At 37.4% G+C, this 16,756-nt stretch overlaps 1 protein-coding gene across 5 annotated transcripts in view; it reads left to right on the top strand.

The window, feature by feature from the left end:
• The window catches only part of clcn5b (chloride channel, voltage-sensitive 5b), a 151,371-nt gene that overhangs the window by 71,859 nt on the left and 62,756 nt on the right, over positions 1-16,756 (top strand). For all 5 annotated transcript variants that reach the window (XM_072595097.1, XM_072595092.1, XM_072595093.1 and 2 more), the window contains one exon: positions 4,995-5,146. In XM_072595097.1, the coding sequence (XP_072451198.1) occupies positions 4,995-5,146 (152 nt within the window). The remainder of the gene's footprint in view (positions 1-4,994; positions 5,147-16,756) is intronic.

Raw genomic sequence — 16,756 nt, 5'->3', positions numbered from 1 at the left:
GAATTACATTTTACTTTGCTCAAAAACTGCATGGATCCATGTAAGGTTCTGTAAGTCCGTTTTTTAGATTAGAATCAGTCTGACCATTCTGGCACAGACAGCCTCACACAGGGAAGCTGGCACCTTCAATACATTATCTGTGCTGACATGATACCAATTATTAAAGTTCACTTGAGAATGTAACTTTTTAAAAAAGTTTAGCTATTTACATATGAAAGAACGGAAACCTACATGGTCAATCTAAAAGATGAGAAACTTAACAAACAATCCAGATCTTTTTCAATATATAATTTCAGTTACATTACACTGTAAACCTTTGCTATAAATTCTGTGTCTTACAATCATATTCTCCACAACCACCTGATGAAGGAGCAGCACTCCAAAAGCTAGTGCTTCCAAATAAACTTGTTGGACTATAATCTGGTATTGTGTGATTTTTAACTTTGTACATCCCAGTCCAACACCGACATCTCCATATCACAAAAATAGGCAGGTAGGTAGGTGGTGAGGATAATACAGAGAGTCCATGTAGTAATGTAGACCAGATAAAGCAAATGGTCAAAAACCTGACAGGTGGGATACAATCTGAAAAAATGTGAGGTTATTCATTTTGGCATCAACAATAAACTAGCTGAATATAATTTTAAGTTGGCATAAACCACAAAAGTTACCATAAAGAGTGATTCTGCACAGTGGGGCTTGGGACAGCCCTCATGCATTAATCACAAAAAGCTAGCATCCAAGTTCAGCAGGATGGTCGCTGGAATGTTTTCTCTTAAATTGAATGAAGTATGCAAATATGCAACCCTTGTTAGAATTTGAGCTGTTGTTTAATTTTACCAACAGTTTTGATTCCCTTAACTAATGAAAGAAATACTAACATTAGAAATACTGGCAGTCCAGAGAAAGTTCACTCGGCTGATCTCTGGAATGGAGAGACTATTTTATGACTAGATGTTGAGTAAGTAGGTCCTGTACTCCTTGGAGTTTAGAAGAATGAGAGATGACTTTATTGAAATGCACGGGTGCTCTGGTTTCCTCCCACAGTCCAAAGTTGTGCAGGTCAGGTGAATTGGCCATGCTAAATTGCCCATAGTGTTAGGTGAAGGGGTATGGGTGGGTTGCGCTTCGGCGGGTCGGTGTGGACTTGTTGGGCCGAAGGGCCTGTTTCCACACAATAAGTAATCTAATATCTAATCTAGTATAATTCTTAGGGGATTTGACAGGATAAATGGAGAAATGATTCCACTTGTCAAAGAGTCAAAGACCAGAGGTTGTAATCTCAGAATAAGGGATCAACTTTTTTTTTCAGAAACAGATGAGGAATTTCTTCTCTTGGTGGGTATTGAATCAATGACTTTTTTTTATAGCCAGAGAACTGTAGAGACTGGGTCGTTAAGTATATTCAAGGCTGATATAGCCAGTTTTTATTCAGTAAGGGAATAACAAGTTATGAGGAAGAAAGCAAGAAAATGGAGTTGAGGATTATTAGATCTCATTTAATGGTGGAGCAGACTCGATGGGCTGAATGGCCTGCTTCTGTTCCTATGTCTTATGGTATTATGGTATTATCTTATGTTGAGAAGTGGAGCAATGTCTAACTAGGAGACATAGTTATAGAATAAGGGGACACTGGCTTAAAACTAAGCTGCAAAAGAATTTCTTCTCTCAGAGAATGTGTTGTCTAATTTTCAGAGTTGTGGAGATTGGATAACTGAAAGTGTTTAAATAGACACATTTTTGAAATATTTAGGAGCAATAGCTGTGCTGAACTGGCACAAAAGAGGAGTTGAGGTCTGAAGCAGATCAGCTATGATCTTATTGAATGGCAGGTTTGAGGGGCTGATTGGCCTACTGCTGCTTCTATTTCTTATAGGTAACTAGATAAACGTAAAACTATTCTGATTTAGAATGCCTAGTGGGTTTGAGGAAAGTAGAGACTTACCTCTCTTTCTTTGTTAGGTCGATGTGCCTTCCTGAATAATAATGTGGTGTTGGACGTATTTGTATCCGCCTTCCTGGTATTCCATTAAGATCAAAAGAACTTTGAAGTTTCCTTTTTAGAATATGGAGACTGGTTGGGTGTGTACTTGATCTGCTGAGTTTGGGAAATGTTTTAGATGACCCTTACAGTATATTGTAAATAGCTGCTGCTGAATGTTCTATTTAACATAAATTTATAATTTTATATTACACCCCACTATTTAACCATAAGCCAATGTTCTGTGAAGTGGAATTTGTTTTTACTGCATTCTGCCTCCACCAACATATTTCCCCTTACTTCCATGTGTATGTGTACAATCAAGTATTTTAACAGCTCTTCTATGTAATACTTCATGTTGAATGTTTGCAAGAAATATCTTAAGCTACATTACTAGCACCCCCATTCTTCTACTAGCAAGCCTTGCTTAAAGAAAACCCAAATTGAAGCTGCAATAATTCTGATCTACATTGTTTTCAGCTAAAGTGCCTTCCTGAGAATCTGTAGTCAATGATAAATTTTATAGCTTTTTGACTAGAGAACCAAAAATTAGTACATACGAAGCTTAGCAAGTCAGAACTTCTGTAATGAAGTTCAGCTTCTTACAGAGGAACTCACAGATTGTCGAAGTATTTTCAAAAATGATGTTTGTACTCATAGTTGCCTGGTTTGTGATCACTGTAGCATGCTCCTAATACTTCTTTACAAAGCATTTTGTATCCTTCAGTATGAACTTGAAATTCACACAAACATCCTAAATTCTGTATAATACTGGTTCTTCTACAAGTGATGTTTGTGGTTCTGTGTAGAAATTTGTAACCTATGGTAAAGAATGATTAGATTAGTTTAGAGAAATTAGCAAGCTGAAACTTGGCGTGAACCAGAAGAAAATGATTCAGTAATTCCAGTCTGTTAGAGAATATGCTGAAATGTCTTGAGTGAAGGTTAAAGTTGCGTATAAAGTGATGAATTGTATATTAAATTGCTCAAAGGAGGTGTGCCTTCTGATTCCATCTAAGAACCTATTATGTCACAGTTATTTTTCATTTGCGTTGGAAACTGAATTGAGTAGTGCTAACATTATTCCTCGAGCTTAACCCATATCTGGCAGTGCAGTTTCACTTCTAACTTCATTCTATCTCACTGGTGCAAATTGCCTTATCTATCACTGTCATCAACACTGTATCACTATGGTCACTGTCATTGTTATTGTGAAATTGTCTATGTTTCTGCCAGTTCCAAGTGAACTGTCCTACTACCCCAACTCATCTCAAAACCTCCAACTATTACTCAATCTTCTTCCTTAAACTTATGGAGCTCTTTGTTCCTGCACTTCTATTTCGGTTTTAGTGTTGTTAAAACATCATTTACTTTATCTCACTTATTCTTTTCAAGTTTTTTTTCAAGAATAAAATTCTTTTCAAGAATCAGTTTAGACTCAAATTATTCTTTTCAAGGATAAGTGCTAGCCCACAATTTAAGTCTAAACTGCTCTTGGGTCCCGTGAAAAATGCACTTGAATTGTCTTGTATGTACAGGTATTCTGAAATGGTATAATGGAGCAGGTATTAGATAGAATTTAACAAAATCATTGCTCTTTTGAGTTTTAAGTGCCAAATCAGCGATGATCTTATTAGAAAATTAACCATAATATTGAATGGCGAAGCATGCTTATTGTATGGTCTAGGTATTAGATTCTCTACAGTGTGGAGACAGATCCTTCTTCCCTACCAGTCCACACCGACCCTCTGAAGAGTCACCTGCCGAGACCCAGTTCCCTCTGACTAATGCACCTAACACAATGGGTAACTTAGCATTACCTGCACATCTTTGGACTGTGGGAGGAAACCGGAGCACTGAGAGAATGTGCAAACTCCACACAGACAGTCACCCGAGGCTGGAATTGAACCTGGGACCCTGGTTGCTGTGAGGCAGCAGTGCTAACCACTGAGCCACTGTGTCACACCACAGTTTAAGAATGGTCTTAAGTTACTAAGTTTAACCATCTCAGTTTTTCAGATGTGTGTAGCATCAGTTGCATATTCAAGTAGCTTTGAAGTATTTGGAGCCAAGCTTTTTCTATTGCTACTCTACCTTCCTTCAGCAACCTAAAAAACATATCATCTAGATTGAGTGACACCAACTTATTTAGTGTTCTCTTTGCAAAATTTTTAATCATATCTAATATCTCTTCTCTTGGTTATACTACAATCCTCTTTTGTGGCGGCAGATGGAAGTATTTATTGAATATTTCATCTGGATTCACAGGATAGTTTGATGTCCTCTGCTTCCACAATAAAGTTTTGTCGGCATAAAATGAAGTAGACAGAGGAGGCTAAAGTGAATGATCCTTACGTATGTATGTGGAGTTTACAATGGAGAATATCAATGATCTATGATGGGTGTCTAAGGTCAGATGATGGTTATATCAGTTATTTAGGTGGGGCAGAAATCCTGTAGTCATGAAAAATATAGGTCCTTGTAGGAATACTATTTCACTAAGTGCATTCCCACCTTCCCCTCCCTACTACACCCATGCAAGAGCAAAAAACAGAAACTGATTTAAGGCACCTATCATTTAAAATATTAAAGAATCCTAAACTTGCAACAATGCTTTTACTTCTGTAGGCATTTTGATCAGATTGTCGGTATTCCAATTTTGTATAGTTTTTTATGGTTTTCATCCAACTGTAATTTACAAAATTTATTGTAGCCACCCAGCAAGACCTGGAAATTAGTTAGTCTTGCCCACACTTCATCTGCCTGTGGAACTGTGCATTTGCAAGGTCTATTCTTTATCTTGCCTCTGCAGCCTTGTATCTTACCAGTAATAGTGAATAGTGCAGATCAATGTATATTGATGACTCAGCACAATTAAACTAGTCACACCAGATCAGTGGATGACCCCATTGGCGTGGCCTGGCTGTGAAAAACTGAAAATAAGTATTTTTTTAAAATCTCCTGAGTTTATCTGCTAATGTTAATGGTATGTATTTATTTTCCTCTTATACAGGGTATACATACTATAACGGAACAGGAATGAATGGTTCAAGCAAGATAATGGATTTTCTAGATGAGCCAATTCCTGGTTTAGGGACATATGAAGATTTCAATACAATAGACTGGGTCCGTGAGAAATCCAGGGACAGAGACAGACACAGAGAGGTATGTTAATATCAGGATGTACAGTGCTGTATGAAACACTTGAACAAAGTGCATGTCATTGTAACAGAATCTATTTAAATGCTAAACCTTGTACAATACTTGACAATGTCTGTCTGAGGTTTATTTTATTTAGAAAGAATCCATTTTCTATTTCCGTTGTTTGAATTGTCCCCAGACTGACTATCTCTGTTTTTTAGTGCTGTGGAATCAGCTGTAGATGGGGCAGATTGATATTATATTTGAGTATTTTCTATTTAATGCATCTTATTGCGAACGAAAGCGCATTTAGCTCAATATGAACAGCAAAGAATTTTGAGTGTATGGACTGAGAGGATTAAGCTATATTAATAAAGCAGGTTTTTTTATTCATGCGCTGTTGGTGTTAATGGCTGTATTTATTTAACTGGAATTTATTCCTCATTCTTTTTGTCCTTGGGGTGAGTGGTGGTGAGCTGCTTTCTTGGACCATTGCACTTCAACTGGTGTAGGTACACCGACAATGCCATTAGGGATGGAGTTCCAGGATTATGACCCAGTGACACTGAAGGAACATTTATATATTTCCAGACAGAATAAGTAACCATTTGGAGGTCATGTCACATGTATCTGCTGCCCTCTCACTTTCTTTTAGATGGGAGTTTTCATGGTTTTGGAAGCTGCTGTCTAAGGAACCATAGTGAATTTCTGCAATGCATCTTGTAAATGATACACTCTGCTACTATTGTGCATTGGTGGTGCAGGGAGTGAATGTTTATAGATGTGGTGCCAGTCAAACAGACTGCTTGTTTGAAAGAGAGATGGGGAGACATACAGCACAGAAGAATACCCTTTAACCCATCGTATCCATGCCAGTTAAAAATAACCACCTGACTATTTTAATCCTGTTTCTCAACACTTGGATGACTGAGCATCACAACTGCACATCTAGGTATTTCTCCAATGTTATTATAGGTTCTGTCTCTACCACCTTTACAGGCAGAAAGTTCCAGATCAAAAGGTTTTTTTTTCTCCCATCTCCAAACCTTCTATCCCTTACTTTAAGTGTCTGTCCCCAGATCATTGATCTCTCAAAAAGGAAATGTTCCTTCTTGACTTCCCTGTCTTTGCCTTGATAATTTTATACATCTCAATCATGTCCCCTTAATGTCCACGGCTCAAAAGAAAGCAACTCCTGTCTGTCCAAACTGTCTTCATGACAAAAACTCACCAGCCCAGACAAGGTCTTGGTAAGTTTCTGCACCCTCTTCAGCGCTATCACATCCCTCCTATAACACTGATTTCAGAACTGCCCACAATGCTTTAACTGCAGCCTACCAAATGTTTGTATACTTCCAGCATAATCTCCCAGTTCTTAAATGCTATACACGGTTAATAAAGGCAAATATCCCACATATCATCTTAATTGCTTTATGCACCTGCTCTTATCTTAAGGGAGCAGTGGATATACCAAGGTCCATCTGATCTGTGCTACTTCCTAAGATCCTACTGTTCATCTTGTGTTACCTTGCCTTGTTTGTCCTGCCCAGGCACATCCTCTTACCACTATCCAGATTGAATTCCACTTGCTCCTCTTCAGACCATGTCATTTTATAGAAGTATGACACAACTGAGTGCCTTCTTTGACAATTTCAGAGAGCAGTTAGGGATCAACTATATTGCTTGTGGGTCTTGAGTCAAACATGTAGGCCAGACCAGCAGATATCTGGCCAGCAGACCAACAGCAGATTTCCTTCCCTTAAGGACATTAGAGCATCAAATTGGTATTTATGACAATCAACGATGATTTCACAATTGACACTTCTAGTTACAAATTTATTTTGCATTCAAAATCTACCACCTACCATGATGGGATTGAAAGTTGAATCCTTACAGCATTCCTAGGTCTCTGAATTACTAGTCCAGTGACAATTTCACTATGCCATCACCTTTGTCAGTTGAAATGCCACAATATTTTATATTATAAACAGACCTTTGAGAATTATTTAATATTTTCATCGTCTATATTATGATAGTCATTATATAAAGAACAGAGAACAGAATTGTTTTCAAGAACATTTTCTAAATCACTTTGTTTCTGATCCGAGGGGCAAGGTGGCTATGTTGGATTTAGTTCTGGCAAATGAAGTGTAACAAGTATATAGTGTCATTGAGGGATAATTTAGGGTGTAATGTGCATAGGTTTATGAGATGTAGGTTTGCATGAGCAAGGACAAGGAGAAATCCAGAGTTAAAATACTTATTTCACAAGTGTGAATTACAGTGCCTAAAAGTAGATCTGACCAAGGCAATTTGGAATTAAAGATTGACAGGAAAAACCGTCAATGGAACATTACAGTCCAGCTTTCAAAGCGGAATAGTTGTCATACCGTTAAAATTCATTTGCACAAGTGAGAAATAAACTTGTTGGTGAGGTATAATTCCATTGATTTGACTGAAAATGGACTTCTGAAAAATGTAAGTCCCACAGAATAGAGTTGCCAGTAAAGTTGAAGTCAATGGAATATAAAGGACGTGACGAGTTGGAGACAAAGTTGGCTATGTGACAAGTATTAGCGAGTAATGGTGATTTTGGGTTTTTTTACCCCAAATTAGAGAAATGTAAACAATGAGATTCCTCAGGTGTCAATCACAGGATCACTGTTTTTCCTGGTTATAAACAATGACCTAGTCTTGATTATTAAAGTCACAGTTTGAAAATCTGCATATTACACAAAATTTAATAGGATAGTGATGGACACTAAGAAGACAGATTGAATGAGAAAACAAATATAGATGAAATTTTCTGTCGAGAAGCTTTAACTGTTACATTTTAGTAGAAGAGATGTGGCACTAATGCAGCAGCAGAAATAGAGACATCCAGTCATTATAGGTATACAAATCATTGGTGACAGGGAAAGTGATTAAAAAGATGTATTGCATCCTGGTATTTATAAATGGCAACATAGAGGACAAAAGCAGGCATTTTATGATGAGCCTTTTATAAAGCACGATTCAGCCTCAGCTAGCATATTGTATCCAATCTGGGCACCCAATTTTAGAAAAGATGTGAAGACTTTAGACAGAGTATAGAAAAGATCAATGAGAATGGTTCCAAGGATGAGGGACTTCAGTTATGAGTTTGGATTGGAGAAGATGTGATTGTTATCCTTGGAGAATAAAGCATTGAGTGAAGATTTGACAGAGGTTTCAAACTTGTGTGCTCAAGACAGAATAGATAGGGAGAGACTGTTCCCACAGGCAGAACTTTGAGAATCAGAAGCTGCTCTTTTAACAGAGTGACAGAACAATTAAGAAGATCATAAGAGAAAAATGCCTTTATTGCAGTGATTTGTTAGGATTTGGAATGCACTACTAAAGCACATGATGAAGTCAGAATCGATTGTAACTTTCAAAATGGAATTGGATACATGGAGCCCTGTAAGTCTTTTAACCTCAAGAAGAGGGCAGTGAAGTGGGATTAACATGCCAGCATGCAGCCAGTGGGCCAAATTGTTTCTTTCTGTGCTGATTCGACAGTATCCAGTTTAGGTAAAACTGCTGCTCTTTACCTATTGCCTGCCTATGCTTTAAATCCTAACATGAGATATTGAATAACATGTAGAAATCCACCTCAATAAAACAGCCCTTTCCTATGACCCTTAAAGAAATAAATTTTGGAATAACCAATTAATGATCGCTTATGTACACTTTGTGGAGTGGAGTGAAGTGCTACACACTTATCTGGAAGGTAGATTAAACTGGAGCCCCGAAAAGAAGTAAACCAGAAGCAATATTGATGCTGTTATAAGTGTAAACCATCAATGTTTTACTGGGCTCTGAAATGTAATTTTACACAATCTGAATTGTTTTCTCCTCCAGAAGCCTGTAATGCACTGAAAGCTTATGTTTTTGAAGTTGGCAGAATTACTCCCAGTTAGGCTTCTTTTTGTCAGATAAAGAATAGTTACCAAGAACAAGGTCTGGAGGTGCCGGTGTTGGAATGGGGTGGACAAAGTTTAAAAACCACAACACCAATTGTAGTTCAGCAAGTTTATTTAAAAATACAAACTTTTGGAGCACTGCTCCTTTGTCAGGTAGCTAGTGGAGTAGGATCATAAGACACAACATTTTGCTATAAATTCAGTGTCCTATAATCCCTACTCTACTAGCTACCTGACAAAGGAGCAGTGCTCCAAAAGCTTGTATTTTCAAATAAACCTGTTGGACTATAACCTGGTGTTGTGTGATTTTTAACTTTGTCTAGGAACAAGGTGTAATTGCATGGTAAGTATCGGGGGAATGGAAGACCTAATGTGAAAAAAGTGATGTATGTGTGTGTTGGACAGATGAGAGGAATGCTGATAAAAGGGCTTGATGGAAAGAGAATGAATGCAGGAGTAAGCCAAGTCTTCAGACAAGTATTTTTGCATTTAAGATGTCACATGAATGGTCTTTTCATCAAAAATGTTTTCCTGGTGTATTTCCGTTAGTTGTTAGCTGTATTCTAACTAACATATCGAAATTAAATTGTGAGTCTTTACCAGATTTTTGATTTTTCTAACTCTGGTTCTAAACAATTTATTGCATTTGCTATATTTAATTGAGCTTTCATGTTTCTAAATTCCAACCCAACAAAACTCTGATAATAAAACAGTCCGAGCCCACCTGCTTTAAGACCTTGAACAGCGGTCAGCTTTGAACTGATAAGTGGCAAATACTAAAGGATTGAAAGAATAGAACAAAGAATTAAAGGCTGGTCAAGTCTGACTTTGCTGATAAAATATTGCAATCTGTTTTGGGAGACAGGATAAACCGTTATTGATTTTATGACTTTGTGATCACAGTTAGCTAATAAAGGCAGTTGAAGGTTTGTAAGTAATTTTCTGAAAGTAGATTCAGTTTGTAATAAAGCAGCAGTTTAGATGTGTTTTGTCACTCTACTTTTGTCAGGTTTGATTTGTCTGGTTAGCATGTAATGAGATACAGTGAAAAGTGTTGTTTTATGTGTGACAATAATAAACATATCAAATCAAAGCTATGACACATTAATTAATTAGATAAACAAAGTACACAGCTGTGACAGTTACAGATGGTTGTCACTTTTTTCAGTCGTGTTAAAATGGTGAATTGGCATGCTTTTCCTTTATTGGTCAGAGTATTGAATACAGGAGTTGGGAGGTCATGTTGCGGCTGTACAGGACATTGGTTAGGGCACTTTGAAATACTGCTTTCAATTTTAGCCTCTCTGCTAGAGAAAGGATGTTGTGAAACTTGAAAGAGTTCAGAGAAGATGTGCAAGGATGTTGCCAGGGTTGGAGAGTTTGTGCTTATTGGGAGAAGTTGAATAGGCTAGGGCTGTTTTCCCTGGAGCTTCGGAGGCTGAGGAGTGGCCGAGCGGAGGTTTAGAAAATCATGAGGGGCATGGATTGGTGACTAGCCAAAGTCTTTTCCACAGAATGGGGGAGTCCAAAACTAGAAGGCATAGGTTTAAGATGGGGGGAGAAAAGATTTAAAAGGGGCCGAAGGAGCAGCTTTTTCATGCACATGGTGGTTGCCAGAGGAAGTAGTGCAGGCTGGTACAATTACAGCATTTAAAAGGCATTGAATGGGTATATGAATAGGAAGGGTTTGGAGGCATGTGTTCCAGGTGTTGGCAAATGGGACTAGATTAATTTAGAATATCTGGTTGACATGAACAAGTTCGACCAAAGGGTTTGTTTCTGTGCTATATAGCTCTATGACTCCCGATCTGCATCTAAGGAACTGTTGCCTGCAAGGTTGTAGATTAAGTGCTTGAAAGTGGGCAAAGAGTTGAATTTGCTATTTCTGCACTGTAAACTTTCTATCATTTATAGAATTACAAAACCAGAGAAAATAAGAGGAGTAAACCATTCAACCTGCCAAGCCTGCTTCACCGTTCAGCATGATCATTGCTGATGCTCCATCTCAGCCTGCTGCTGACCTCTTCCCATGTCACTTGATACTTTTAATGTCTAGATATCTACCTACTGCTTTCTTCAATATAATCATTGACTGACTTGGCCTCCACAGCCTTATGTGATAATGAATTCTATGGGTTCACAATATAGTACTCATTGAAGAAATTTCTCCTCACTTCAGTGGTAAATAGCCTACACTGTAACTTGAGACTGACTGCTGTTCTAGATATCCAGGAGAAGCATCATCCCTGCATCCAGTCCTATCAGTTTCAAAGAAATTCCCGAACATTCTTCTAAACTCCAGTAAATGCTATGGTTCCTTATCTGTCAAGAGTGCGTTAAACCTCTCCACTTGGTGCACAATGGCATTCCCATTACTAAATCCCCATTACTAACATCCTGACATATACCATAGGCTAGAAACTTAACCAGAGCAACTGAATAAATACATCATTGAAGGAGCAGGCCAGAGGCTGGAAATTATGTTGACCGGATGCATTGACTGGACATCTGAACTCAGCAGAACAACCTTGTCCTTCTCCTTCCCATGGTAAATCTGAGGAGGAACATGTGCAGATGAAGCACCAATCAATAGCCACAAGCAGCAGACCAGCCTGCAGAGGTGAAGGATCCAGGCCAGCCGGAGCCTTTGCACTGAAAACCAACTGCCTGTAGCAGAATATATAGATGATGTTGGAGCTACCTTCAGTTAATCAACAGGTGTCATTAGCACCTACTAGGAGGTCGTATCCCATTTATGCCCGTTGTTGGATGAGGATCTGCAAACATGAGAAATCATGCAATGCAAATTGTAGATCATATTAATAGTTTAAAGGTCACTAAACCTGAACTTCTTCACTGTACCTCGGTCCAGCTCTCCACTTGAGACCCCTGAGGCATCTCCCAGTCAATTGACAAATGTATGTGGAAGGTACAGATATTGTCTTCCAGAGAATTCATGAATTTCTGAGATTCTCCTTGTATGTCGAGAGCAAGACAGCCAGGGCCATGTTACAACAGCAGGTTTCTCACTGATACAGTGTGTTATAGATTGCACACATGATGCCAATAGAACTCCCTGTTGCCTTTAGCAACAGAATACAATTCCACTGCATTGATGCTTAGCTGATATGTAATCCGATTAAATACATGCTCCAAGTTTCTGTGTGTAAACTAAGGAGCTCTCACAATATGTACATTCTGGAGTGCTCACAAATGGATGAAGTTTCTATTGCCTTCTATCAATTGTAGGGCTGGTTCCTGGAAGACAAGTGTTACCCAATAGGATTGTTGATGCCAGTGAGGAATCTGCAGCGCTGCTGAGGAGCTGCTTCACAAAAGCCATCACTGAGCAGGTTACACCTGCTCAAACTGAGATTCAGATGCTTGCACAACCCAAGTAGTACGCTGAAATATTCCCCTGAAGGAGTGTCTTACATTATCCCAGTTTACTTCACTCTCCACATTCAACAAAAGCTACTTAACCTGTTGGCTTAGAACTCTGTTTCCTTTTTGAGACATACCTCATTAAGATTTTTAAGTTACGTTGATGATCTTTAAAAAAATTACAATGGCTTTGTTTCTTTGAATAAAGCATTCTGTTGATTATTCATACTTCTTCACTTTGATTCATCCCCAGTTTGTCCATTTGCACTTTACTCCCTGCAGCGTTTATGTTCACAGAACTTCCTTGTGAATCCTTTTAACTGAAACAAGGAGAGCAAGTTCATAGCCAGAAGAATAATTTACTTGAGGTTTGCATTCTCAGAAAGATGAGGTGTATGTAGCATTTATTGATGGTTACGTTGTAAAAGACATCATTTGAAGTTATATCACATGATGTCCCTAGGGTATTGCAAAGTGCTTTACAACTACAAGAACTACAAGGGTGGCAACAGGTCACATGTATGATACACCCACACTTGTTCAGTTGTTATCAGTGTATGCTATTTTATGTTACTATTTTTTATCATAGTGAAACTCTCTTGCAAATAGAGGAGGTTAAAAGATTACTGTTTGAACACTTATGTGGAACCAAAAGTAAGTATTTTGCTTCCACTAAATTACAATAACATTGTATGAGGCCAAAAAGAGAAAAGTGGAAAAGCCATTAGTTAAAATATAATGTAATATTTACTAAACTTTATTCATTCTTGCTGAGTCCTGTTAGTTTCAGACCTCTATTTCCAATAATGTTGCAACATCAGGGTTAATTGATCCATTCTGGAAAAATTCCAATGCCCTTTGCTGTACATCTCTATGACTCTATGAATTGGTCACACTACAGCAGTTAGCAAACAAAGTGCTCTGCCCTATGGATTTTGTAGGTGTTTCATTTGTTATTATTATTACGACCAAGGTGTAAAACTTGATCATACACTTTTCCTCAGAATTTCTTAGTTCATTATTAAAGTCTACATACTCCTGTAGTTAATGTCTAAAGGATCATTAAGTATAAACTGTCACTGTTGAGAATACAAAAAATACTGAAATCACAAAGGTAGATCAGAAAACATTTTCTGTACAAACTATTATTCAACCTGTGGCCAGAAGATCATTTACTGTCTGTTGTTTCTTCTTATGTGCTTTATTTATTTGGGAAGGGTTGGGGGGGTGGGAGGGGGGAGGTTTCTGCTGTTTGGTCCCTCCCACTATTCAGTGAATTTGTTAGGATTTTTAAGAAAGGCAAGTGATATCTGTTGTTTTATCAATAGGAATGCAGTTCTTCTATGTGAAATGTCATTATTGTGAATTCCTCAGGCATTCTGTTTTTAATTATTGAATCAAGTTCACTACTTATTTATGATTCTGCAATAAATTTAGAAGTAGAAAGAGGACAGCAGAGCTTAAAATGATGAAGTCATAACAGCCTAGAACCCTTCACATCATCCCCATCCCTCACCCTTAAGCCGAGATCCGTGGTGGCCATGCCCTCAAGTGGTCTTTCCGCTCTGTATTTGTTTCTCCTTATGTGGCTTTTTAAAAAAGTGTAATACTGTTCCAGTGAAGCATCTTGAGATGTTTTAAAGCATGAAAGTACTAAATATTTATGTTGTAATGAAGGTGCTATATAAGTTATAACAGAAAATGCTGGAAATACATAGCACATCCATTGTGTCCTTTCATCAGATCCATGGGAATAAAAGTTTCTTTTAAAGTTATGAGTCCAATTTTTGGCAGACTAATGCTGTATGAAAACTTTAATGAAAGGGCACAAAAGACAATAGATTGAATAAATGTAATTGTATTATGATTTTTTTTACTTTGCCTGAAAGCATATTTTGGACATTATAAGAGGCCTGTGAAGGTTTCTCAGAAAGCATGAGACCTTTGGGACATAATAGTGCCATCTAGTGGCAACAGTCTAGGATCATAGTGGCCACAGGAATTCAGGTAATAAAATGCCAAAGTTAAGTGTAGAACAAAACTTATTTCTGATTTTAAGGAGTAAGGAATGTACTCTTACATGGTATATCCAAAACGTCCTGAAGAAAAATGCACCCAGTTAAGTATTTTCAAAGCCTAGATCTGTTTTATTGCGAGATAACGTGTAAGCCCATTACCACACTAGGTCCCACAAATAATAACAAATTAAGTGACTACGTTTTCTGTTTTAATGCTGCTGATTTCATCATAAATGTTGACCAAAAAACAGAAGGGCTCCTCTCTCCTTCAAATAATAATACAATAGAAAGGAAGGTGGAAATTCAGTTTAATGTAACATCGAAAAGTCAGAAAGAAAGCACTTTCTCAGTGCTGGATTGAAATGTTCATTTAGATTAGGGATTTAATTCTCTGGTATGGAGCTGGGAGAAAGGTGAAAAAAAAGTCTGAGTGAAATTTGGGTGGAAAATAATTGAATGGAATTGTTGTGGTTCTGTTCACTGAGCTGGGAATTTGTCTTGCAAACGCTTGGGAGCCTCCTGTGAAGCGCTTCTGTGCTGTTTCCACCGGCATTTATAGTGGCCTGTCTCTGCCACTTCCGGTTTTCAGTTCGAGCTGTTCGCTGTAGTGGCCGGTATATTGGATCCAGGTCGATGTGTTTGTTGATAGAGTCTGTGGATGAGTGCCATGCCTCTAGGAATTCCCTGGCTGTTGAATTGAATGGAATTTTTAAAAAGTTGTCATGATGTGCTATGTGCAAGTAGTGTCAATTTTAAAGTGATAGCTGAAGTGCACAAAACCCAGTAGAATCAAGTCCAAGAAGATATGTATAGCTCAAAAAATATATTTTCGACCTACACACAGATTAAAGTTGATCAAGTAATAAAGACTATGGTACATCTTTTTTCACATCTTTGAAATCAGTTGCTGTGAATAATAATTAAAAAACTGTCTTGAATTCCCTTGTTTCATAACAATTTAGAGAGGGATCAGTCTCTGTGTAGAATTAAATAATGGAGTAAAATTAAATTAAGAAGTTTTGAGGAAAGCCTACTCACCTTGGGCTGTAATTGGTTTCCTGACAACTAGAAAAATGTATGCCTTCTGTTCATAACAATTGTCAATGCCTTCTCACATCATTAGACTAATGCTTCTGCTAGAAAATCTGCCAGTCTGTGGTGTTGTATTTTTACATTTGTGTTTTTAGGATAATGGACTTCCCAGTGAATTCCTTAATACTATTGTTTTCAATTAAAATTGGCTGATTGATGGGCCAAATGGTCCATTTCTGTTTGTGCATCTCTGGTGATATTACTGCCAACCCAAATGTCAGCTAAATATTAAGTTAAGCAGGGACATAAATCCACTAAAATTACAGTGCAGAAAACTATTTGTATAATATTAAACAAGGCCGAGAACTAGTGCCTCCTCAGATGTGGATGATTATATATATTTTATTAATGATTAGCAATTTCTTTTTAGGGCCAACAGCATATGACTAAGTTTAGAAAGAGTTGCAAAAAATGTTCCGAGCATTGAACATCAAAAGGGCCAAAACCATTACTCTTGCAAACCCATTACTGCCTTTGAAACATCATGAAATATATATGTTGAGCAGCATCTTTATATAAAGTTATTTAGTGTGCTTTTGCCATCACCTTAGAAATAGTTCATTGTCTTTACAGATAATTTAAATAATTTAAGCAAATGTACATATGCCGAATGCAAATGCCAAAATTTGAGAGACAGCAATGCCTTTAAAATTCAAAACCAGTACACAAGTTTCTGATCATTGTCTGCTATAGATTGATGTTTGGAACTTTACAATACGTTTTGACTTTAAGTCACAGACTAGAAAAAGAGCAGGTAAAGTTGTGCAGAATTAAACACTTTTTAGTCTGTCCCCTGTGATATGGAGACAATACAATATATTGTGTTATATTATCTCTATATATACTGAAGATTTGGTTTATTTTATCATCATCAAGAGCATAGTAAGATGTGAATTCCGTTAAGTTTAATTTAATGTAAATTTTCTTTGCTATCTTGCAACCAAGAAACAAATTCTGAAATTACATTTTAAATCATTAACTCCTTGATAAGCAAGCATAGCATACTAATGAGCGTAACATGCTGTATGCATACAAAATCATTTGGCAATAGTGGAGAAAAGGAGCAGAAAGTCCATTAAACTTTAATTCATTGGTTCTATGAGCCTTTCTAATGCCAATGCATTTTATCAGAATTGAAGCTTAATAAGGTAGGGTGTTGATGTTCTATCTTAACTTTTTATACCAGTATGGCTAGA

This window comes from Chiloscyllium punctatum, chromosome 25 (genome assembly GCF_047496795.1).
Source record: "Chiloscyllium punctatum isolate Juve2018m chromosome 25, sChiPun1.3, whole genome shotgun sequence".
NCBI lineage: Eukaryota > Metazoa > Chordata > Chondrichthyes > Orectolobiformes > Hemiscylliidae > Chiloscyllium > Chiloscyllium punctatum.
This window is presented reverse-complemented; position numbering and strand designations above follow the sequence as displayed.